The sequence below is a fragment of the Pinus tabuliformis genome, chromosome 1_2, assembly GCF_031772625.1.
Source record: "Pinus tabuliformis cultivar Carrire ecotype Pingquan chromosome 1_2, CPIR1, whole genome shotgun sequence".
In the NCBI taxonomy this organism is placed as follows: Eukaryota; Viridiplantae; Streptophyta; class Pinopsida; order Pinales; family Pinaceae; genus Pinus; species Pinus tabuliformis.
In genome coordinates this window covers 809,968,820-809,995,807 of record NC_142298.1, presented here as the reverse complement: position 1 = coordinate 809,995,807, position 26,988 = coordinate 809,968,820, and the positions used below count along the sequence as shown (strand labels likewise).

Sequence of the window (26,988 nt, the reverse complement as noted above, 5' to 3'; positions counted from 1 at the left end):
AATTCATCTTTTGAATATTCATTTGACGTGTTTTCTTCTAGGTGGCATTTATTTCAAAGACATGATACTTGCTACAGTAAGAGAGAGAGTGGAGATATTTAAATTACGTCTATTTTATTTGCACAATAAACTCACTTGAAAATGTTTGATGATGCTTTTAGTAAGCCAAGTTCTAATCTCCTCAAAGCTCTAGTGCATCAAGGTGGGTTGGATAGAATTAGTGCAAAATTGTTAAAAGAGTTTTATGTTTCTTAATCTGCTTTCCATGAAGAATGGTGTGGATTGACCTTGACTTTCTTTTAGCATTTACAATCTTCCTTTTTAAAGTTTAAGAATAAAAAGTCACTACACTCATTTAAAAATCACCAACAAATATAGCAAGAATATCTATAAATAATGACATAAAATATATGAGGCATATCCATATTGAAATATTAATTTTTGCAATGTTAAATATTATAAATTGCATTGGTCAATGCTATAACAACATTTTTTTATCAAAATTTATGAAATGATTGAATTTTATAAATAATGCCAATATGTGAGCTTGCAGTGTTGTTGGTACATACAACAACAACCATTAAACTCTCTAAATGTGATAATTATTCATGTGTCTTGTAACCCTTGAGAAAGTCTGAGCATTTTTTACTTGTGGAAAAAGGGAAAAAAAGTTGTTGAGGATCCCACCGCTGAAAATATTAAAAGAAAAATATTATTTATATTTTTCAAATTTTAATTTATGGTGTAATGATGGTGGTTATCTAGAGTTTTGATATCACTTTGATGGCTAGACAATAAAACCATACAATAATATAATAGATAGAACTGTTACTCTATAAATCAAATCAAGTTAATTAATTATTTGAAAATAAATCATTAAATAAACTCAAAATTATTAATAATTATTTTAATAGAAGTTTATATTTTTTAATAGGGCTTTTATAATTATCAAGAATTATTAGGTGGATGGGAGGGATTTAAAATCCATAGAATAATGTAGAATATTATTAGTAGGATGCACAAATAAAAAGTTAAGATTTACCTCCAAGATAGCTACGATCTTTTTTCTTTTCAATTAAATTGATTAATTATTTTTTATTTTTTACTAATAAAACCATATATTATTAATAAAATGTTAATATATTTATATAAGACTATTATATATTATCAATAAAATGTCGACATACTTATATAAAAGTGAGGGAGTATAAATAATTAATTTCTTTTTATCATTTTTATTTATTTGTACAAACTTTTTATTTATTTCAATCCAATAAAAAAATAATATAAATAATCAATTATTTTTCATTATTTTTATTCATTTATACAATTTTTTTTAAATAGTATAAATAATCAATTATTTTTCATTATTTTTATTCATTTTTACAAAAAATAAATATTTTTTTCACTCATATTTCAATGTGAAAATGAATAGAAAACAAAAAATTATTAATTATTAATCTAATAAGTTGCAAATATAAATACCTAATTATTTTAATTTGTACAAATTTTTCATTTTCCTACTAATATTCTCAGATTAAAATGTCATATAAAAAGTGAGTAATTAATCAGTTATTTTTATTTTTTTATTAATCTATCTATTTCTTTTTTTCCATCAAAGTAAACTTAAACAATCAATTTTATTTTTAATATTTTATTATTTTTTTCTCATATTCTCCAATTGAATATTGAAAAGTAACATAAAGTAAATATAAACTATTTTCTATATCAATTATAATAAAAATAAATAAATAACTAATTATTTTTATAAATAAATGACTATTAATAAATAATAATAATTATTATTTCATATTTTAATATTAAATGTTGAAATGCAATAGAAAATAAGTATAAAAAACTACTATTATTTTTCTCCACTTTCACAACACCGCTATGACTCTGAGACTGATTGCTCTCGCGATTCTGTCTTCGCCCCTCAATCACGGAGCTCTTCTTATTACGCCTCCTCGCACACGCCACACTCCCTATTATTTTTATTTCTCTTCACACATTTTTAAATATAATTTTATCTAACAATAAAGAAAGTGAAAATGAAAATGACCTCCGTTGTATGTGTACCATTCCATTGATATTTGGAAAACCCACTAATTTTCGCAATCATCACGCCCTCCTCCTCAATTAATCCAATCCATCCCTGCCCCCTTCCTCAATTAATCCAATCCATCCCTGCCCCCTTCCTCAATTAATCCAGTTCATCCATCCCTTGTCTTTCCCATCTTCACTTTCTCCGGGCGGACTCGCAGCTTCACCACAACGACAAGTCATGATTATATATCTACTCTCCACTTTGACAACACCGCTATGACTGTGAGACCAATGACCTCATTGCTCTCGCCATTCTGTCTTCGCCCCTCAATCTTATTACGCCTCCTCGCACACGCCACACTCCTCGGACGTTTACACTGTTTCTCCACATAACGCGCACTTTCTCCTATAAATACTCGTTGCCAGAAGCCCCATACCCACTGCAACACTGCTTCTCTCCCTCCTTCCCACGATACCCACTGCCGGAAGCCCGCCCTTATTTCCATTTCCATCGCCATGCCGTCTCCCTCTTTCGCTTTGCCTGCGCTCTTTCTCCTCTTCCTTTTCCCTTTCTCCTCTGCGCATTCATTTCATGATGATGCACAGTCCCTGTTGGCATTTAAGAAGCTAACTACAAGCGATCCCAATAATTCCTTGGCCAATTGGAGCCCCACAGTCCCCCTTTGCAACTGGACAGCTATTACTTGCGGCGGCCGTCATCCAGACAGAGTGGTCGCCATCGATCTCGATGGCATGGATCTACGCGGCACCATCTCCCCTTCGCTCGGTAATTTGTCGTTCCTACGCTCACTCAATCTTTCACACAATAAGCTCCACGGTCATATCCCACCCCAATTGGGACGCCTCTTTCGTTTGAGGTGGCTCTGGCTTTACAGCAATCAATTGGAAGGAAATATACCACATCAACTCAGCAGCTGCAGAAATTTGGTTTGGTTGGCCCTCTCCTACAACAATCTGAGCGGAAATATCCCCGGGGAGTTGTCTTCCCTGTCACATTTGCAAAAGCTTCACTTGGGAGCAAACAGTCTAACAGGTACCATTCCCTCTTCTTTAGGAAACCTTTCCTTGTTGATAAGTTTAGGAATGTATGAAAACAGTTTGGTTGGTCCCATTCCACCACAACTGGGCCTTCTCACCCATCTGCAAATTCTTTACCTTTATACAAATGAATTGTCTGGCAGCATTCCCCCTTCATTGTCCAATATCTCCACTTTGACTCAGTTGGACATTTCCAACAACCACCTCACTGGCAGCATTCCACAAGAACTGGGCCTTCTCACCCATCTGCAAACTCTTCACCTTTTTACAAATGAATTGTCTGGCAGCATTCCCCCTTCATTGTCCAATATCTCCACTTTGACTAACTTGCAGATTAACACCAACAACCTCACTGGCAGCATTCCACAAGAACTGGGCCTTCTCACCCATCTGCAAACTCTTTACCTTCATACAAATGAATTGTCTGGCAGCATTCCCCCTTCATTGTCCAATATCTCCACTTTGACTGACTTGGAAATTTCCACCAACCACCTCACTGGCAGCATTCCACAAGAACTGGGCCTTCTCACCCATCTGCAAACTCTTTACCTTTTTACAAATGAATTGTCTGGCAGCATTCCCCCTTCATTGTCCAATATCTCCACTTTGACTCAGTTGGACATTTATAACAACCACCTCACTGGCAGCATTCCACAAGAACTGGGCCTTCTCACCCATCTGCAAACTCTTTACCTTTATACAAATGAATTGTCTGGCAGCATTCCCCCTTCATTGTCCAATATCTCCACTTTGACTGACTTGGAAATTTCCACCAACCACCTCACTGGCAGCATTCCACAAGAATTGAGCCTTCTCACCCATCTGCAAACTCTTTACCTTTTTACAAATGAATTGTCCGGCAGCATTCCCCCTTCATTGTCCAATATCTCCACTTTGACTAAATTGGTAATTTACGAAAACAAATTTAGAGGGCACATTCCATTAGAATTAGGTGTTAAGCTCCACAACTTAATCACCCTCTCTTTATGGGGAAATCAACTTAGTGGAAACATACCAAATTCTATTGGGAATTGTTCCAAACTCCAAATACTATTTCTACACAACAACAAATTGAGTGGGAGTGTGCCAATAGAGTTGGGTAAGCTATCCCTCCTTCAAAAACTAAATTTGCACAATAATGAGCTTGACAGTGGTAGCACCACAACCATGCCCTTTCTTGTATCTCTTACCAATTGTTCTCACTTACAAGAACTACACTTGAGTGACAATAAACTAAGTGGTGTCTTGCCCCTTTCCATAGGGAGACTTTCTACCAATTTGTCTTACTTTTCATTAGCAAACAACAAAATACAAGGAAACATTCCTCCACATATTGGCAATCTTAGTAGCCTAATCTTTCTAAATTTAAGTGGAAACTTTTTAAATGGTACCATTCCACCATTTGGAAACCTTACAAAATTAGAAAGATTGGACATAGGAAACAACGAATTAGAAGGTAAAATCTCCAATCAATTTGAACAATTACAAGGACTTGGTCTCTTGGACATTAGTAGAAACAAACTCACTGGAAAGATTCCCATTTCCCTTCCACCGTCTAAACAACTAAGAAGACTCTTACTTCATGACAACAAGTTATCAGGGAGCATACCTGCCATCTTAGGAAACTATATAAATTTGGAATTGGTTGACCTATCTCACAATATGTTCACTGGAAGCATTCCACGAGAAATTGCTAAACTTTCTAATCTACAATTCTATTTGAACTTATCATGGAATTTATTAGATGGCTCGTTGCCCATGGAGATTAGTAAAATTGCAATGGCTCAGGCTATAAACATTTCCTCCAATCACTTGACTGGGCTCATTCCACCCACACTTGGAAGTTGCAGTGAACTACAAACATTGAATTTATCTAGAAATGCCTTCCAAGGCTCTATTCCAGATTCACTTGGAACTTTACTAAGTCTTGTGAACCTAGATCTCTCTTTCAACTCCTTATCAGGTCCAATACCAGTGACTCTCCAAAACTTGAAAATGCTTCAGTGTTTGAATTTGTCTTTCAACAATCTCAGAGGGGAAATCCCAAAAGCGGGATTTTTTGCAAATCAAACAATTATCATGTCCTTCATTGGGAATCCAGGCCTTTGTGGACCAAAAGTATTCATGTTACCTGCATGTCCAACATCAAGAAGTCATTTTGCACTTGTGAAGAAAATACTATTTCCAATGAGTGGAGCTATTGTTTTTATACTATGTTGCTTACTTTTGGGGTTCCTTTGGAGACGAAATATACATGTGCAAAGATTTGATTCCTCAGAATCCGTTTTTCAAAAGTTAGAGCACAAAAGGATCTCATTTCAAGAGCTTCACATAGCAACCAATGGATTCGCCGGGAGCAACTTGTTGGGATCAAGTAGTTTTGGATCTGTTTATAAAGGAATTTTGAGTGATGGCACAATTGTTGCTGTGAAAGTTTTCCAATTGCAAAATGACCAGGGTGAGAAGAGTTTCAAAGTAGAGTGTGTTGTCTTGCAAAAGATTCGACATCGAAATTTGGTGAGAATCATAACCTCCTGCTCCAACCTCCATTTCAAAGGTTTAGTGTTCCAATTTATGTCTAACGGAAGCCTAGAGAAGCATTTGTATCATGACAAAAATGACAACAATGATGAGGAAGTGTGTGGCCTGGGATTAAAAACACTACTAAACATTGCCATTGATGTGGCCCATGCCATTGAATATCTACATCATTATTCTCATGTGCAAGTAGTGCATTGTGATATAAAACCCAGCAATGTGTTGTTGGATGAAGACATGATAGGCCATGTGACAGATTTTGGTCTTGCAAGATTGATTGGTGCAGACTTTGGTGATTCACTTACTTCAACACTTACTTTGAAAGGGTCTATGGGTTACATTGCTCCAGGTATGGATTTTTTAAAAATTAGTTTTAATTGTCATTTTTCATCAACAATTTTGTATACACTAGTGAGATAAATATTGTCATTTTTCATCAACAATTTTGTATACACTAGTGAGATAAATATTTATTGAGGTTTCCTTTAATGCAGAGTATGGATTGGGTGAGAGAGTTTCTACCAAAGGAGATGTTTACAGCTATGGCATTATGTTATTGGAAATGCTTACCAGAAAACGACCAACCAACAACATGTTTATTGGAGACCTAAACATGCACAAGTGGGTGAGCCTAGCATTTCCAAACAAAGTTAAGGAGGTGATTGACAACAATCTGTTTAGTGCACAGGATGGAGCTGGATTTGAAGAAAATAATATACACAATTGTCTACTTTCTTTGCTACGAGTTGGTTTACTTTGTTCAAAAGATTCACCTGATGAACGGCCAACTATGAGAGATGTGGTAATAGTGTTGGAAAATCTCAAAGAAGATTTGGTGGCAAAAACAATTGCTATAAAAAGAAGTATATCCAATTTACTTGGCCATACAAATGCACCAAATATAAATTCCATAACATCAAATGACCAAAGTTCTTCTACATTCTAGTGTGAAAATTGTAAGTACAAAATATTTCAATCTTATCATTATTTTTTCAATCTCATATTTATTTTTTATTTTAAAAATTTCAAACAAATTTATGTTGCCATGTATTATCTATTTATGATTACCCTGAATATGAAATTTAGATGCTTTTTCAACAGTTGATTAAACAGACTGTAAGTATATTCCCAGTATGTACTAATCAATTTTCGATACTCTACAGATTTTTGCAGGTTTAAAAATGGAGCTTTAATCCCGAGACAGTCCCAGGAGCTTCGAACAATGAGTCTTTTCTCACAGGCATGTTAAAAGTTCTTATTGTTTCAAAATTTGAAGTCACCATGAATCGTTATCCATATTTCAGTATTCTCAATGCTCGGTTCATCTCCCAGGTTAATGAAATCGTTATCCATTTTGCAGGACTATTTCATTACTTCAGCTTGCTTGATATTAATTAGAAAAAATAAGTTCTGAACCTGCCAACTCCATCCCTCATTAGGATATTGTTGAATATCGAGACAAGTATTGTTGGTGGTGGAGGATGTCCCTTCAAGGTCGTAGTTGTAGTAAAAGGCTGATCCAGCGGATATGCGGGTAAGGATGTCTGTGCCTTTGGGAAAGCCATCGATGCTCTTGCATATCTGCCATACCCAGCCAAATATGGCACCCAAAGTTAAATTAATTCCAAAGAGTTCTAATTTTAATTTTTGATTTTTTATGTAGATTTTAGAGATATTTGAAATTAAGTGAGAGTAACTAAATCAATTTTCTATCAAATTCCAAAATATTTTAAAATCAAATTCCCAAATATTCTAAAATCGAAATCCCAAATGTTCCCTTATGCCATTCACACCAGGGAAATACATCTTTCTGACTTTTGCCCAATTGTTTTCCAGGAGAACACTATATTATCATTACCTCTTTCACGGGCGGAGAACCGTACTGCGCAGACGAATCGTATACAGTTGCTAACCAATCCATCAAACTGCTTGCGTCGAAAGCCCTGAGATCCAGAAATGGGTTTCATTAGTTGTAAGTGGCCATCGCTGTTTGAATAAAATTGGGATCTTTGATAATTGGGTAACACTCTTACCTGCATGTGTTGAATGTGTGCTTTAGGCTCTCCAAACCTCCAGGCTGTGACGCAACTTTATTTATTTCTGCCCATGACTCTTTTATTGTATTGTAGCAGCTCTCACTCGCATTCTGTGCCACACAAAACCACAATACTATCACAGATCAACAGATGAACATGATAATATATAGATCTCGGAAGGAAATAACAAACCCATGAACATACTCTGAAGTCCCTTGTCACAACCCTGTCATAACCATCTTGAGGTGTAATGTCATCGAAATACAGGATAGGTGCTGAAGCAGCCAGCGCGCCGATGGTAACATGGGGATACTTCAAGCGAAACCAGGCAGCTAACACTGCAGTAGTTCAATTGTAATAATATGTTAATATATTTATCTGGTGTTATTTTAAAGCAAAGTTGTCTGTGTGTTGTTTATTCATAAATAGAGTATTAATTTGAGACCTATTACAGAGGAGGAATTGGAAGGGGAATTGTAATTATCTTTGTCCTAGATAAATTGTCATTTGATCATAAATCGTGACTGCTTAAAACAGGTAAGGTAAAAGGGTATTTAATAGATTGAAAAATGTTGAAATTCACACAGTAAACAAATTGTGATTACTTAAAACAGTGATGGTAGAAAAGAGGATACTACCAGGATTGAAAACTGTCTGGTCAAATTATTTTTTAAAGCAAGTCTGAGAAATGGAGCAGGAAATTCACAGTTCTTATTGTTTCAAAATTTGAAGTCACCATGAATCGTTATCCATTTTTCAGAAATTTCAATGCCCTGTTAATGTCAAATTTGGGGTTCTTCAATGGACGTTTTTTCATTGCTCTCTGAAATGGAAAAGACGTACTCTTTCATCGATCATGATCGGTGACTTCTATATATTGAGCTGCTACTTCCATCGTGGCAGACGTACTCTTCCAGGATTGATTTTTTTCCTAATAATTATGCACACTCTTTCATCGATTATGTACTCTTTCAGCTCTTCTCAATGGACGTTTTTCAATGCTCTGAAATGGAAAGTTGTGGGTTCATCATCTAAAGATGAGCTCCCAATAATGTAGAGGAGGCTCTGCTTTGGGTACAGGAAAACTATGTAATGACATTTTGTTTTACGTTCTGAATGGGTACCTCTCAATTCCAAATTTAATTATTTGAGAGGTTTTTTTATAAAATATTAAATGCTATGTTTTTTATTATTTGATTAATATAATTCATTGGTTGATTCTAACAATCCTATAGCTGGAATTCTTGGAATTAATGAGATTGGTTGATTATGGAATTCCTCACATTTCAGAAATAGCCTTTATAATATTTGGTTATTCTGAAAAATTAGATCTTTGGAATAATGGATATTTTATTTATTAATTTTAATTAATATAGGGTGGTTTTTTTTCATATTTTGTATAATAATGAATATTTTTTAAATATGAAGTATAATTTGAGTGGACTTATTTATTAAAAACAAATCATTTTCTGGTAAGATATAGATTTGAATTTGAAATGGTAGAATATATACTTATTGGTAATATAAATAATGAAATTGTTATGTAGAAGCAATTTTTTGTTTACAAACAAGAGGGCCTCATACAATAACTTGATGTTTGGCTATACTAGAATATCAAAATTAGATTATTGTTATTATTATTTTTATTTTAAACCATTGTGAATGGGTAACTTGTTGGAGTAATTTGGGCTATAAACCACAATGAAATTAATTTAAATATATTTTTTTCAAAACTTTTAAATAAACTAAGTTTATTTTGTAATGATTTTATAGAGAAAATGAAATACAATATCAAAGACATGCAATGCTTCATATGTTTTTATGGTTATACCATTATTTAAATGCAATTTATGTGAGGAAAGTGTGGAAGAAGGGGGCCTCATGAAGATGCCATTACTCCTATATAATGTTGGAATTGTGTCAAGCAAAAGTCTAGCAATAAATATTTAAGGAATGAAAAACACAAGGAAGAAGGATAATGCTTTTCACCACATAGTCTCATGCATAATATTCTACTTTCATTTGGTGTCTAGTTGCCTTTAGTTTTCCACTTTTCTAATTTGTATGTCTACTTGTCCCTCAAATCTGTACATATTTTATTCTCTAACCCATTTCTAAAAGATGTGGAATAAGAATTGATCTTTGGAAGAGTCATCATCAACTTCATTAATTAAAGCATCTGAGCCATCTTGCTCAACATCTTTTCTCGTTATATAACTGGAGTCATTTTGATATGCAATGTGCATGTTTTCACTAATTGGGGTTAGATCTCAAAAAGGTATTGGGTATAATAGTAGAGTTTGGATAACATAATGATGTCTTAATTTACATCCCTTGACCTAATGAGGGGTCAACACTAAAAAAATTGTGCACTATGAATGTTGGTTGATCAAGTCATTTGGTATCCAAGTAAAACCCATTTTCCTTTGAAGTTCTACAACACAAACTACCCTAACAAAGTGATGCCTACAACAAGGAAAACACATGTACTTGCTAGATGAAGTACATGTCCACTTGCAAGTAGTAGACATTTTCATCTAGTTAGCATCATTGTTGAAGTTTCATTGACTTATGACTAATGTGCCTCCAAGTACAATGTAAACGTGGAATCATTGTATTGGTGTACAAGGTAGGTTGATCATGTTAGTTTACTTAAAATATAGATCTTAGGGTATTAGGATAGATGTAGCTAAATGTATATCCTTTACATAGATCAACATTGGTTGACATAATGATTGGGCCAACACTTTATGAAATCGCATTATGAAGCGCCATCAAATTATCTTGGCAATTAAAGTAACATAGTCAATATATTACTCGCACTCACCCATCCATATAACCCAAGGTTTTTTATTGATCCCAAATAGACTTATATTTGATGCAACTTCAACCTATTTAAGTTCTAATATATATTTAGATCCAAGCTAAGAAGCATTGTAAAAAATATATTGTAGATTAAACTATTGTTAACCACCTTTATGAGGGTCAATAAACATTCATAAGAAGTGACTTGCAACCAACCACTTCCTTAACTATATGCAAGTTTCCAAAAAATGTTTTAGAGGGGTACCCCAAATGGGTTATCAAATGACACCAACTATTAGGGGATACACTCGTGTGGGTTAGATATCACTCTATAGCTAGCTATTTTAGGGCATACAATGGTTAGGATTCTAATTAAACATAATTTTGAAATGAATGAAACTCATCTCTAAGAAACCAAACTCTAATACCATGAAAATGAAACAAGGAATGACCTATCTATTGAATACCCTAGGTACCTACCTTAAGTATACAAAAGTTTCATCTAAATATAGTTTCAGTGCAACCATTCATGTAACAGTTGAGTGGGTAGAACCTTCATAATAGTGCTTTTCAATATGATGTCATAATTCAACTAGTCCCTTAAAACATGACAATAGCTCATGTGATGATTCTTGGGAAACCACACAAAGTCCAAACTCCTTTCAAATATCAAATTAGTTCATGTGATAGCTATGGAATGTTGATCCATAACTTTTGTCTTATCCACTCATTGGTTCACCCCCTTTACATATTTCTTGACATATAGTTTCTTAAAATCAAACCCATAACAATAAATCCCACCTAATACATTGAGCTCCCTACATAAGATCCAATATATTTGTTCATTTCCTTCATCATCTTCATGTTTTTGCATATTGTGTGAATATTAGAAGAAGAATGTGCTTCTTCCCCATTAAAGATTAAATCCTCACACTCCATGTAGTTTAAGGATGCAATTCCTAATTCTCTCTCAATTTCTTCATTGAGATCTCTTCCTCATCAAATCCATACCAAGAAAACTTCACCATAGGACGAGGTTCATCATATGGAATTATTTATCATCTTCAAATATGGAGAAAGGTTTAAGAAATAGTAATCTCATATCATTGCAATAGGAGATGCAATTAATGGGTAAATAATTGTACCCAACAATTACAACCCCTTGCAAAGACAATATGAATAAATGAATTAAATAACTCTCATTAGACATAGTATAAACCTAGAGAAATTAACAAGTCGAACATGCTATCTAATTGATTCAAACTCAGTTCTTGTGAACATGGGAAATTGTATCCATGGACTAGAAGGAACATAGCTTCAATTATTTAGGTTTACAAAAGAATCCAAACAAAGTATACAAGCATTTGCACCAAAAGGGTGCAAATACATGCCAATAGAAGTGTAGATGAATGTAGAGTGATGCAAAGGTAGCGTTTTAGGAAACAAGGATTTGAAAAGCATGAGGAATTAGGAGGCTAGGAGTGGGGTGGAATGGGAAGGAATTGGTAAAGTAGAGGGTTGCAAGTAGGACATGGGTGGGTTATATAAATCTAGTGAGTTTGTCCCGACAATTAGATGCCTTCATAGAAGCACCGAGGATAAATAGATAACCACAAGCTAAAAGGGAAGACAATGAATCAAGCAAGTAAACACTTAGAAATTAAGTTTGTTGAAACAATGAAACTAAAGTTGAAGAAGATATATATGGAAATGTTGACATGCACCATATTGCATTGGTTTTCTGTAATTATTCTTTGCTCAATCCATGAGCTCATCACTAAGAGGTGTTTTAGGGTTTCTTTTACCATCTAAATGTATATACAATAACATTTGAAATATAATGGTTTCTAATGTCTAATTGGAGGTCAGGGATTGACCGGTCAAAGGCGTTCACAGGTTGGGTATCTCTTCAAAGTCTAGTGTGCCAAAGGGCCTGGCTATGTGGGATGTCATTTTATAAAAAAAGTTCATATATATATAATTAAAATATTTTAAATTTAGTTTTTTAATAATATTGAAAAAATATTTTGTTTTGAAAAATAAACATTATAAATTTCATTGGTCAATGTTAAACTAATAGTGGTCAATGGACAATGTTAAAGAGCCCTTTTATAACCTTAATTTCATATTCTTACGGTTAGTTGGCTTCCATATCATGCTACCATCGGGAATGTCCTCAAACTATCTTGTCACCCTATTTGAAGTAGAACAAATTTAATACTAACACACAAGAGTCTAAATTATTAAAAATTACAAAGATAAATTACAAAATCACCAAATATAAGGAAAAACCATTCTCAAATATAATAGTAATGATTAGAGATTACATTTGAGAATCCTTAACATATAATAATATAAAAATTGTATTTTAATTTTTAATACGCATATACATTTTTCTTTTTTTTCTTATAAAACAAAATACATCCTTTATTTGTTGCAATACATTTTTTATTTTTTAAAAATATTTTCTCCATAAAATACTCTAAATTAGAAATGAGTTAAATTGACATCACAAAATTTTGGAAAAGCTAAATTATATTTTGTTTTGATAGAACAATAAAATTAGCTCAAAAAGTTCAATCTTAACCTAAATACAAAACCAACCAAACAAAAGGATCAGAGACCCACTAAATCCAACATTAAATGTAAAACCAACTAAACAAGAGGATTAGTGAAGCACTAGCACAATGTGATCAATAATTTTCCTTTAACCCAACAAATGCTCCCTGATTTTCTAAGATGAGTTTTGGGAGAATAGGCTTCAATCTTTGCGCTAAAATTTTGGAGATTATTTTGTATAAGAAGTTGCACAAAGAAATTGGCCAAAATCTAGCAAAAGAGGACAGACTGACCTCCTTGAGCGTTAAGGCTAAGTAGGAGCCATATGCAAATTTTTTGAACACACAATCTACTTTCCTTATTAAATTGAACTTGATCACCTCCTAAAACAATGGATAGAAATGAGTTGGGAAATCATCTAGGCTAAGTGCTTTGTTCCGACATAGGGAAAACATGTCTTGACTTCCTCTTTTGTTACTTCCTTCTGAAAGTCTGTGTTTTCCTCTGTGGAGTATTTTCCTCTATTATATACGCAACAACAATCGAATTCAGAACCTGTGGGTCATAATAGAGTGTTTTGTAATGGATATCTATGGCATAATTCCCTCTATTATATACACAATGACAATTGCATCCAAAACCTGTGGCTCAAAATAGAGCATTTTGTAATGGGAGACCACTTCTTTCTTGGTTTTTCCAAATTCATTGACTAGGTGACATCTACCAAAATGGTTTCAATGTTATTCTTCCATGGGAAATATTTTACTTGATTATGAAAAATGTGTGTGTTAATATCCCAAGCTTGAAGCTAAAGGTTGTAGGATTCAAGATTCTACACCTCTTCCTCTTCTTTAAGGGCTTTATGATATTATTAAAAATCCTTCCATTCTTGGAGAAGAAGTTCTTTACAATGTCTTGCTCTATTCTCTTTTAAGTTCCTTTCAAGGAGGTTTTATGTTGGATAATTTTGGATGCATTATCCTCTTTCCTCTCCTTGACCAATTTCTTGATGGTTGTCTTTAAATATTTAATTTTATACTCCCAAATTGTTATTGGGGACCTATTGTAGCAGCTACAACCACCCTCCAAAATTTTTCCTTAGCTTTGTTTTGGAGCCTCCCTACCAACCATCCTTAGCAGCATGTCTTGCACTACCTAGGTACATATGCTTCCAGTTTAGTTTCTTGGCTTATCAGCTTGTGTTTGCTAACTTTTTGCCTTTCACCCGCAAGCTAACATCCTATGACTTTGTCTTCAACCAGCTCTTGTGCTCACTTAGAGAATTGAGCAGAACTATAGGGAAACCAGGCTTGGTCTCCAGAATTGTGCAAAGCATCAAGACAGTCTACTGCTCTCCAGAAATGCACAGAGCAAGCAGACTCCCTTCCCTTTGAAAACTATGCAGAGCGTCCCATCGTTGGGCTTGCTCTCAAATTTGTACAGTTTTGGCTGGAAGCCTTTGCTTCAGTCCAGAAATTGTGCAAAGCTTGAGGGGAAGCAAGGGCTACTTGATCCAGGTGGATATTGGTGGCCACCTGCCAGGTCCACCTGGACCCCCACCATTGTCTTTCTCAGCATTTTCAGTTTCCTTAATTGTAGCACAGTTTACTATTTTTAGCAGTTTTTCGGGTCCTGAACTTCCGGAGCCGTTTTGAGGCCCTAAACGACGTTTTTTTTGGAATTCTGGGGCGACCGAGCCCTAATGTTGCCTCCCAAAGTGGTAGTACTCGGATAGATCTTTCTAACGAGCTATCGTACGCGTCAAACGGAGATCGTATGCCAAAGTTACGACCCCGGGAAATTGATGTACCAATTTACCCAAACGGGGCCCACAATTTGGCGTTTCATCTTCTAGGGTTAGGTTTCGGTATGTGAAGGGTTTTCCATTGTTTCTCAACAATAAATAGGCCTTCGAGCCTCATTGTAATACAGTTCAGAACAGTTCAGAGGCATGTAGCCATCACATCTCTTCTCAGAGATAAGCTACCATCGCCCTAGCTAGTTTATTGCCATTTCTGTTTGTAAGCATATGTCAGTATTTTCCATTAATGAAATGAAGTATTATTTCCGCTGCATCTTTGTGTATATGGTTATCTCTGTAATTTGTTGCGTTCCTGCTTAAATCTGGATCACTACTCAACACAAAAACTGTGCAGAAGTCATCCAGAGGCTTGCAGTCTATTGCATGTGCTCCCAAGTTGACCGATTCCATCCAGAATTGAGAAATATTGCTTTGCATGCATGGGCAGATTTTTCCAGAAAAAGAAAAAAAACATCCCTATATTTTAGGGATCTATTTTTCGGAGTTGGGGGTTACATGCAAAAATCATTTTAGAAACTTCCCACTAAGTGTCACTTTTTCCTACATTTGTGGCATGTGCGTCAGAAACCTCCTTCTTGTCAAAATTATTTATTTGATGTTTCATATCTCATTCTTAAAATCGATCTTGGAGCTCTGGCATTCCCCATAACATCTAGGAACCTTCGGCACACTTAGCACACCTTTTTCCGAGTAAGTCTGCTTTTCATGTCTTTTGCTGCTTTTTTGTCGCTTTTTGTGTTTGGGTTTGTTTGAATGTTGTTTGCTTGGTTTTATTGAAAGCTTGTTGACGTTTTAATGCATGTTATCTTGTAGAAGCATTGTTTCAAGTTTTTAATTGCATCTCCTTGTTGTTGCATGCATGACATTGTTTATGCACTAACGGTCGCCGTGGCGGTGACTCACTTCACACACTTCATTGTTTTCCCATTTTATTGAATCATGTACTCAATGATTGCATGCATGTTCATTCACTCAAATTTGCACCCAATTTCACACATGCATTCAGTCCTTACTGTTTTCAGTCACCCGTCGGCGGGTCTGAATTGTGTTGGCCCAGCTTGCACTACGCATTTATGGGATGGAAGGCCCTACCTTGTTCCCAGAAATTGCATAGATATTTCCTCACAATGGCCTCCCAGAGTGTGCTCTACATAATTCTGAGAGGAAGTGCCTCATTTGGCCCCTAGAATTGCGCAATGAAGTTTTCCCAGGTTGTAGTCATGCTGACTAAAACTATGCATTGCACAGTTTCAGTCCTTAGCAGGCCATGTTGGACTATGCTCTACGCAGCTTTAGTAGTCAGTTAGCTCACTGGTAGTCCAAACTATTTTCTGCATAATTTTGGCAATCAGTCTATGAGCCTCCTAGTGAAAATTGTGCAAATCTTCCAGTCAGTCACCCACGTGTGTTGCATATTAGTCCTCAAGTTTCTTTTGGTTTTCAACTGACATTGTGCTTGCCATGAGTTTTTCTCTGTCTCCAAGTATCATAGGTGTTCAACAGTCTCTCAAAAGTAGAGGTACAATGGCTTCCAAGAGAGCAGGGTCAAAGGATACCATTGAGAGCGCAACTGGAGATATGGTTGAGAAAGTGTCTATGAGCTTGCCCATCTATGAAGATACCATCAAGATCAAATGGCAGGACATCAATGACATATTTTCAGCTACCTTTGAGGAGAATCTAGAGGAATGTAGAGTTTATGTCAACATACACAAGTATGGCTTTTACCAGGTTGCATGTAGGTATCCTGCATTTCCATGCGCGGACATGATCCATTGGATTTTCTTTCATATTGATCTCAAGACAATGGTGTTGAGCAGTGCCAGTGGAATAGAACTTGCTAAGTTCATGGAAAAGGAATTTCAGGTGGTGTATCACTTGCCACAACGGATGATCACAATGGATGCATACTTCACTAGGCCTAGTAATAGTGAAAAATCAAGAGACATCTTCAAGAGGTGGGTGAAAGAGCCTTCTAAGTTCAGGACAACACCCAGCCAAGTTTACAAGACAAGGATATTGTGGAAGGCTTATCATCTCTTGGTCATCTTCGCATGACGCTTATACAACCAAGAGAACAAAGAGACCTTCTCATAGAGTTGGGTGATTGTGTTGGATCATCTAGCGAACGAAAGAAGACCTTTCAATTGGGCTGACATGTTGGCTCTCCAGAAGAAGGGATAAGTAACAAATGCTCGACATCCCCCCAAAGTTCAACAAGCAAAGCTATTCATGTCCTCTTACATACTTGATGCAATTGGTGCCCGTCAGCAGTTCCCTCACTTGGGTTGGGCATGGATACCTTCAAAAACATCTGTGAACACCTATTGCAGGTTGTGCTCCGAATGCAGCTTCCATGTTGTTATAATACAACTATCAAACCACTTCATCACCCTGGTGTACAGGATGATATTTGAATAAGATCCACCTCGCATGTCACAGGCAGTGATGGAGACATTGGTAAACATAGCAGATTGGTATGCCTCACCCCTTGGCACCTTCATCAGGATGTATAGTATGGAGAAGGCTTTGCATGTTTTACAAAAGTTTTCCATGGATAAGTTGGTCATGTAAGAGGTTGCATACCACATCTCGACAAGTTTGTTAGCAAGACTGCACAGGAAGAAGAAAGCACCTTGGCCCGCTCTTCCTTTGCGGATCGGGTTGTATGAGATCCAAAATATAAAGCAGGATGAGGCTGAGATGGAGGAATTCAAGAGATCCACTTTGACACCAGAAGTTTCAATATGTATGACATGGATGGCTTAGTGGAAGACCACTGTATAAGAGTGTATCATCCTTGGATCCATGAGTCGTGTCATTGGCCTCAGGAAGACCCTTGGAGATACTACTATAACTTCTCAAGGCTCAATGAACCGGTCAGAATGGTTGTAGAATGATTAGCAACGTAGAAGGCAGTAGCATCCCAGAGAGTAGCAATATCAGTAGTAGGAGAGAGCAACAAACATGTGCTTGAAAAACGCGAGAGGAAGGTTTCCGACATTGCAAAGGCAGAGAAAAGCTGCAAGTTCAAAGGAAATCCTCTTGTATTGATAACAACTTTAGAGATTGAAGTGAAGAGGCGACAACATGACAGAAGGATTTTGAAAAGACAAAGGGAGAAGCAAAAGATGGAGGAGACATAAAAGGAATTGAAGAAACAACTAAGGGAAGAACAAGAGTTGCGTAGAAGAGAGAAGGAAGCATAACAGGAACAGGAACAACAAGAGGTGCAGCATGCACACATTGATGAAACTACACCCATACAAGTTATTGATTCATCCGAACAACTGCAAAATAGAAAACAGGGTGAGCAGTTGCAGGAGTAGGACTTTGCTCAAGAGATCGAACATGTGTTGGAATAGATGGACACAGATGTGGTTCAGCCTGAGCTAGCTCAGGACATTGACCTCATGCCTAAGGACCAAGGGTTTACCCCATTAGCTTCATCAGATCCGGGAGTAGAGAAAGTCCCAAGAGATCAAGGAGACACTGAAATCCTTTAGGACAATTCGGAAGGAGATGTGCACAACATATCCTTCGATGAGTCACAACACAGAGTTGTGCAGTCACATAGAGTGCCCACTCTGGATTTCCATGTATTTCCTGCATAGTTTGATTAACGAGTGATCGTGTCTGATGTGCGCAGACATCTAACTGCATTGGCCAATGCTACAAAGGCATATGTCGAAGCCACCAGCTCAAGTGTAATATTCTTGATAGATGAGAACAAGCGCATGGCTAAGGAGCTACAAGCGGCCAAGCAGGGAGAAGAGTAGGATACAACATCTGCTAGGGCAGAGTTGAAGAAAGTGATAATTGATGAAGTGTCATCTCTCAAGACAACCATGTGGAATTTGTACTTCAGGTTCGTCATTGTGCATAAGTTAGTTGTCCATCTTAATGGTTCGCAGTAGTGTTGTTCTAGGAGAGCACACATCTTGTCAGACATACACGCTTTTGTCGATCAAATGAAGATATGGACAATGAGGTACAAGGGAGCCCCGTTGCACTTGCCAAAGGTGATGAAGCCAAAGGTAGTGGAGTTGAAGGCACACATCCGAAGTCAAATCCAGAATTATGAGGAACTCTGACAACTCATCACCATCCTACAGGCTTCACATGCACAAGTGTTCAGAAACATGGATGTCATTGTGCACACGCATGAAATCCCATCCATTGGCACACTTGCTGAGATGAAAGTAAAGAACCAAGTCTGATTCAAGTTCGACATGTACTTCGATTAGTTGATGTGCATAGCCACCAGCGTAGACTTGCAGATGAGCACATACATTATGCACCAATATGTCATTGGTATAGTTGTACTCAAGACCATGATGCGCATGTTATCTAACGAGTTGGACAGAGGTGCCAAATCAGTGTACCCAGGTGCAATGGAGGCAAGACTTCACTTTTAGAAGGATGTCAGCACAGAGTACGCGGACACCATAACAAACTACCAAGCTTGGAATCAGTTCACCACCATCGATCATCAAGAGGATGTCGATGAGTTGGCCTTCCCACAGTTGTCCGAGTCTTAGAGATGTCTTGTGTGGCTTACTCAAGCTTATTCTTGACATGGGTACATGTGCAGATTGTATTGTAAACATGTTGCAAATTGAAAGACCAAGTGTCAATAGTAGAATGTAAACAGTCATGTGTAAGTTGAAGAGTCATGAGCGTAGTTGAAGAGTCTCAATGGGGAATTTGAAGGGTCACCTCACCCTTTTCTATATATAGGACGTCATAACTCATTGTACAGGCTTTTGGGAGCCAAGCTTCTCATAGGTATAACTTAGAGAAAGCTTAGAGTGTATTGTTACGAGCCTTGGCTTCTCCACAGTGCAGAGCTAGTACATCTCTTTGGAGGAGCAGGCAGCAATGACTGTAATGTTCCACTATCAGGGCTAGTGGTTGTCATGGTTGTATGTATGATTGGATCTTTCACTCTTTTAATATAACAAAGGAAACATGTTTCATGCATATATTGTTATTGTAGTTCGGCTATCCTGGTTACTCAAATGATGTATGTAGCTGTAATTTACGCATGTATGTATGGACTATTCCATATGTGTTTGTAAGAATCTTATAGAAGTGTGTGGTTGGTATAATCCATCACTTTTGATCGTCGGTTATCCTACTTTCCATCTTGGGATGTCTTTCATCTCATGTGTTCCCTTTCAAGTTGCATGGTATCAGAGCCTTCTAAGGGGCACACTCTTCTCCCCTTCCATGTGTTATAGCCTTTCATACATCTTCCTTGACTTACTGCAAGGTCAAACCCTTGCTTCCAACAAGGACATCTTACTTACCTCTGTGTGTAACCGCAGTCAAGGCGATACCGTACTACCCACTGTTGGGACCCCTACAACAAACAGTGTGAGGTCTAGTTGGGACTTCATACCAGGGATATCCCCTGACATGTTGGTAGGTCCATCACCGTCAACATTTGAGCACCATCAGCATTTCGAGCGCTAGAAGGAGGGCCATATGACAAGATGAGTCCTCACATCCTGTTTTGAATCTTCGCACATCTATCATGGATATTGTTATAGTTAACCCTCCACAATGTTTGTCCAATGGACATCCCTTTGAAGTCAAGAAGGGGTTCTTTAATGACTTATCTGAACTCACATATGATGGTGAAGGTGAAGTGGCCTGGCCTAAGCACTTACATGACTTCCTTTCATTCATGGAGAATGTGTAAGGTTTTGATGAAGTATAGGTCAGTGTGTTCCCTACACACACACTTCATGAATTCCTGTCACTATGGTGTTGTGAACTGCCTCCCAATTGCATGCACTCATTCAAGCAGTTCAATGATCTAATAGAATCTATTTTTCATCATTTTGATCCTGAAGCACTTGATAAGAATATGTTAAAACAACGAAAGTCCCCGCATGAATCGCTAACGGAATTTTTGGCGTGCTTTCGTCTACTCCCTTTTTAAGCTCCGAAAATTCAGATGAAATTCCAATATCTTATGGACATATATGAGTACATCTGTCACAAATCACTCTTTCTTAAAGTGAATAAAAAGTTGAAACCCCCCTCAACATACTTTGGTGATGGAGCTACATAATCACAAGAGGACACAGTTTCTATCACAACTGACTGCTCGCCTTGCCCTCATCAAGTATCTCCACCCCTGTAGAGTGGTATGGGAGAGTGTGCACGTAATAATATTCAACTGTTACATTCTCCCACCCTCACTACTCTTAATTTCTGCAGAGATTTTGTTGGTAATCCCATGGGTTGTCACATGCACTTGTTACCCCAACCTTTGTCCCCGCATTCTATTGATCCTCCAGATTATGTTGTCTTGTGTTCTTCCATTCTGGACTCTACACCTGTTGTGAACAAGAATCAATTCATCAATGGAGTTGGTGTTGCACAACCAACCCGTGCTCTCATTCACAATGAGTCTGACTGGGAATCTGATCTTGAACCCGCGGTGAAGGATGATCTCCTTCTGTCTGCGCCTCCTGCGGTTTTTCCTAACATCTTTGGTGATTCTACTATCTCTGATTTTCCTTGTGTAAATCCATTCATGAATGCATCTACTTCTGGTCATTTGCAAAACACACCCAATGTCAGTGCATCATTTTATAACAGAGAGGACAAATTTTTCATTGAAAATCCACTCGATTTTTCATCTACTTTTTCCAGAAAGGCAAAGGGTGAACATTCTTGCTTCTCATCTACCCATCTATATGATTCATCAGATCATGAGAATGTTAATGAACTCATTGATTCTTTTGATCGTAATTGTCGTGATCTCTTTACTCCTATATTCGATCACGCTGATTCAATTGTTGTTGATATTTCAAGGGCACTTGTTTATGATGATATATCTCTCGTTGAAGTTGAAACCCCATAGGCTGTCGAGGCACTTCAACCCGATTTAATGGTTATGTCAGGCCCTCGTTGTGTTGAGATTAGTTTCACTTCTGATTAGGAAACTTTTGAAGTACCCAAGGCTCCTCATCACTCATCTGTATGCATTGAAGATCAATCCAACACACATATTGCACTTCCTCCACCCAAATCACATGATCCCATTGCTCATGCTTTAGAGGAGTCATACACAACAAGCACACTTGAAAGACGTAAGTTGTCTCTCTTTCTCATGTTTTCTTGTCTGTCACAGTCAAGAGAGTGCAATGCTTATCATCTACATGCAGTGTATCACAGCACCATGGTAAGTCCATATAGTGCTTGTCATGCACTTTCACTCTTTTCTTTTCTGTGGACGAGTTTAAGCTCAGAGTGTGTTGGAATTCATTGTTATATCTTTCATGTTTGTTGGTTCACTTAACTTTTCTTTTCGTGAACCATGCCTTCACCAACATGGGTCAACCAATTCACCAGTGCCTGCATTGGAAATATCACTTCACGTGAGCAGACCCATGCATCATTAGCTTAGGAGTAGGAGTAGTATTTGCTTGCATGAATGTTTTATTTCTTTATTTTTTTGTTGTTTTCTTGCTTTCCTACTTTGATTACTTTCTTTTCTTTCGCATTTTATTATTCTCTTTGCTTTATTGTCGTGTTGCTTGTTTACGTACGTAGGATAGTTTTGCATGAAACTATGTGCGACTCTTAAGACAAGCAGGGTAAAGTACAAGAGGACTTGTAAAATATCAACACTTGGTCATCGGGCATCCTCTCTCTTTATGCAGACTTGTTATCTTAAATCAATGATACACCAATGGAAAATGCATTCTGTTCGAAGTGAATCTTGGTGAAAACACAACACTTGCGCTCTAACTAGTACCACCTACTCTAGTCAGTTGTTTTCGATTAATCCTTTTCAACTCAGTCAAGTAGAGTAAGGTGAGGGGGGAAACCTTAACAACTATGTCAGAGGTATAAATAACATACTTCTTTGAAGGAACAACCTCTTTTTCTCTCAATAAGTCGTGATCCTTCTTCCTCCTCTGAAATAAATAAGTGCCTATGCACAGTTCTTTGAAAAATGAAAAAAAAAATTTGAAAATTATGAAAAAATGAATAAGGCAAAAGAAGAGAAAAGCTTCCTGCACGGAGAGGAGATGAAAGTAACTCCGTCGGGGTACTGACCAGGCTCACTGGCAGAAAAGCGATGCTTGTGTTCCTGCATGACTCTGCCAGCGTACTGTCCAGGCCTGCTGGCAGTGGAGAAACACCAGAGATGAAACTTAAACTCTTATAGTCATATTAATTGCGCATCAATATACCCCTCATCCCCAATTGAAACAACTAAGTTGACCTGGCTTGGAATGTGTGTTGACCAATCAAGAGCATGGTAAGTGCTACATCTTTCACTCAATCTAGTGTGGAAACCACAATGATCAGAGAATTGAACAATACTTCCAGAGGAGTTAAACTTGATTTTCACGAAACAAGGTCCATTCAAAGAGTTAGAGTTCTACCAGTGTGTTATCAATGTTGTATCGGCTACAACCATCCTCCAAAATATTTCCTTAGCTTCATTTTGGAGCCTCCCTACCAACCTTCCTTAGCAACATGTCTTGCACTTCCTAGGTACATATGCTTCCAGTTGAGTTTCTTGGCTTATCAACTTGTGTTTGCTAACTTGTTTTCCTTTCACTCACAAGCTGACATCCCATGACTTGGTCTTCAACTGGCTCTTGTGCTTATTTGGATAATTTCACATAACTGGAGGAAAACTAACCTTGCTATCCAGAATAGCGCAAAGCATCAAGGCATTGTGCTACTCTCCAGAAATGCGCAGAGCAATCAGAGTGTCTTCCATTTTAAAATTGTGCAAAGCAACCGATGACTGGGCTTGGTCTCAAAATTTGCGCAATTTTAGCTGGTAGCCTTGGCTTTAATCCATAAATTGCACAGAGTTTGAGGGGTAGCCAGAGCCACTCAACCTAGAAACTACACAAAAGTCATCCAGAGGCTTGCAGTCCATTGCATGTGCACCCAAGTTGACCGATTCCCTCTAGGACTTAGCAATCTTGCTTTGCATGCATGGGAAACTTTTTCTCGAAAAAGAAAAAAGCAAAAAAGTAGAGAGCATCCCTAGATTTTAGGGATATATTTTTAGCAGTTGTGGGTTACATGAAAAAAACCACTTTAGAAACCTCCTACCAAGTGTCATTGTTTCCTAGATTTGTGGCATGCACATCACAAGCCTCAATCATGTAAAAACTATTTATTCTATGCTTCAGAGCTCATTCCTCACTTAATTCTTGGATTTCTAGCATTCCCCATCAAATCTAGAAACTTCGGCACACTCAGCTCAACATTTTCTGGGTAAGTCTGCCTTTCATGTCTTTTCCTGCATTTTTGTCACTTTTTGTGTTTTGGTTTGTGTGAATGTTTTTTGCTTGGTTTTATTGAACGCTTGTTGTCATTTTAATTCATGTTAGCTTGTAGAAGCATTGTTTCAAGTTTTTCATTGCATCTCCTTGCTGTCACATGCATGACATTGTTTCTGCACTAATAGTCGTCGTTGCGATGACTCGCTTCACACACTTCATTGTTTTCCTATTTTACTAAATCCTGCACTCACTGATTGCATGCATGTTCATTCACTCATGTTTGCACCCAATTTCACACATGCATTCAGTCCTTATTTTTTTCAGTCACCCGTTGGCAAGTCTGAGTTGCCTTGGCTCAGACCTTCCCTTACCGGGCTTGCACTTTGAATTTCTGGGATGGAAAGCCTTTCCTTGATCCCCAAAATTTCATAGAGCTTGCCTCACACTAGCCTCCTAGAGTGTGCTCTGCACAATTCTGAGAGGCAGTGCCTCAGTTGGCCCCCAGAATTGTGCAATGCAATTTTCTCAGGTTGCAGTCATGCTGACTGAAACTACGCAGTTTCAGTCCTCAGCAGGCCAAGATAGACTATGCTCTGTGTAGTTTCAGCAGTTAGTTAACTCACTGATAGTCTGGATTATTTTTTGCGTAGTTTTCACAGTCAGTCTCCCAGCCTCCCAGTGAAAATTGCGCAAATATTCTAGTTAGTCACCCAGATGTGTTGCATGTCAGTCCTCAAGTTTCTTTTGGTTTTCAACTAAAATTATGCTTTCCATGAGTGTTGCTCTGTCTCCAGGTATCACAAGTGCTTAGTAGTCTCTCAACAGTACATGTACAATGGCTTCCAAGAGAGCAGGGTCAAAGGACACCATTGAGAGCACATCTGGAGATATGGTCAAGCAAGTGTCTATGAGCTTTCCCATCTATGAAGATACTAAGTTGTTCATATACAAGGAGATCAATATCAAATGGAAGGACATCAACGACATATTTTTCAGGTACGTTTGAGGAGAATATGGAGGACTGTAGAGTCTATGTAAACATACACAAGTCTGGCTTGTATCGGGTTGCATGCAGGTATCCCACATTTCCACAGACATGATCTTCTAGATTGTCTTGCATACTGATCTAGAGACAATGGTGTTGAGTAGTGTTAGTGGAACATAACTTGCTACCTTCAGGGAAAAGGACTTTCAGGTGATGTATCACTTTCCACAGTCGATGATCATAATGGATGCACCCTTCACCAGGGCCAGCAACAGTGCAAACTCAAGAGACATATTGAAGAGCTGGGTGAAAGAGCCATCTAAGTTCAGGACAACACCCAACCAGGTTTACAAGACAAGGATACTGCAGAAGGCTTATGATCTCTTGGTCATCTTCGCATGTTGCTTATACGACCAAGAGAGCAAAGAGACCTTCCCACAGAGTTGGGTGATTGTGTTGGATCAGCTGGTGAACGAAGGAAGACCTTTCAATTGGTCTGACATGTTGGCTCTCCAGATGAAGGGACAACTAGCAGATACCCGACATCCACCCAAAGGTCAACAAGAAAAGTTATTCATGTCTAGTTACATACTTGATGCAATATGTGCCCGTCAGTAGTTCCATGTCTTGGGTTGGGCATGAACACCTTCAAAAATCTATGTGCACACCTATTGCAGGTTGTTCTCTGAATGTAGCTTCTGTGGAGTTGTAATATAGCTATCAAACCACTTCATCACCCCGGTTTATAGGATGATATTTGAACAGGATCCACCTTGCATGTCACAAGAAGCAACAGACGCATTGGTAAACATAGCAGATTGGTATGTCTCACCCCATGGCACCTTCATCCGGATGTACAACGCAGAGAAGGCTCCACATGTTTTACTGATGTTTTCCATGGATAATTTGGTCATGCAAGAGGTTGCATACCACATCTTCAAAGGGTTTTAAGACTACACCAGAAGAAGAAGGTACCTTGGTCCACTCTTCCTTTGCAGATCGGGTTGTATGAGATACAAAATCTCAAGCATGCCGAGGCTGAGATAGAGGGATTCAATAGACTCACCTTCGGCACCAGAAGTTTCAATCCATATGACCCACATCGCTCAGTGGAATACCATTGTACGAGTGTATCATCCTTGGATCCACTGGGCATGTCATTGTCCTCAAGAAGATCCATGGAGATACTACTATAACTTCTCAAGGCTCAATGAACCAGTTGGAATGGTTGTAGAATGGTTAGCAGCGCAGAAGAAAACAACATCCCAGATAGAAGCAACATCAGCAGCAGCAGAGGATAGAAGACATGCACTTTACAAAGGCAAGAGGAAGGTTTCCGATAGTGCAGAGGTGAAGCAAAGCTGCAAGTTCAAAGAAGATGCTCTTGTATTAAGAGAAACTTTGGATATTGAAGCGAAGAGGCGCTAGTGCAACAGAAGGATTACACAAAGACAGAGGGAGAAGCAAAAGCTGGAGGAGGAAGAAAAAGGAGTTGCAGGAATTGAAGCAAAAATTAAGGGAATAACAAGAGATATGCAGAAGAGAGAAGGAAGTGTAGGACGAACAAAAACAGTAGGAGGCGCAACATGCACACATTGATGAAACTGCACCCATACAGGTTATTGATTCATTCGAACAGCTGGCAGATAACAAACAGGGTGAGAAGTCGTAGGAGCAGGACTTTTCTCAAGAGATCGAACATGTGTTGTAACATATGGACATGGATGTGGTTTAGCCCGAGCTAGATCAATACATTGACCTCATGCCTAAACACAAAGGGGTCACCCCACCAGCTTCACCACATCTGGGAGCAGAGTAAGTCCCAAGCAATCAGGGAGACACTGAAATCCTTGAGGACAATAT

The 26,988-nt window shown here is 37.7% G+C and overlaps 1 protein-coding gene and 1 long non-coding RNA gene across 6 annotated transcripts; one reads left to right on the top strand and one right to left on the bottom strand.

The window, feature by feature from the left end:
- The first annotated feature begins 2,267 nt into the window (after positions 1 to 2,267).
- Positions 2,268 to 8,906, top strand: LOC149208374 (uncharacterized). Of its 5 annotated transcripts, none has more exons than XM_089396032.1 (4): positions 2,268 to 3,100; positions 6,807 to 6,883; positions 7,480 to 7,615; positions 7,947 to 8,084. In XM_089396032.1, the coding sequence occupies exons 1-3, from the start codon at positions 2,563 to 2,565 to the stop codon at positions 7,588 to 7,590; spliced, it is 726 nt and encodes a 241-aa protein (XP_089252158.1). In that variant the 5' UTR covers positions 2,268 to 2,562; the 3' UTR covers positions 7,591 to 7,615; positions 7,947 to 8,084. The 5 variants fall into 5 exon arrangements, 3 of the variants coding, with proteins under 3 accessions (XP_089252158.1, XP_089252157.1, XP_089252159.1); XR_016252740.1 differs by lacking the exon at positions 7,947 to 8,084 and adding an exon at positions 7,004 to 7,177 and having other exon boundaries at positions 2,280 to 3,100; XR_016252739.1 differs by lacking the exons at positions 2,268 to 3,100; positions 7,480 to 7,615; positions 7,947 to 8,084 and adding exons at positions 3,107 to 5,992; positions 6,138 to 6,599; positions 7,004 to 7,063.
- On the bottom strand, positions 7,421 to 7,953 carry LOC149208375 (uncharacterized). The gene is made up of 2 exons (XR_016252741.1): positions 7,677 to 7,953; positions 7,421 to 7,586 (listed from the first exon to the last, which is right to left on the bottom strand). It is a non-coding gene; the product is annotated as an uncharacterized LOC149208375 (long non-coding RNA).
- Positions 8,907 to 26,988: the final 18,082 nt, after the last annotated feature.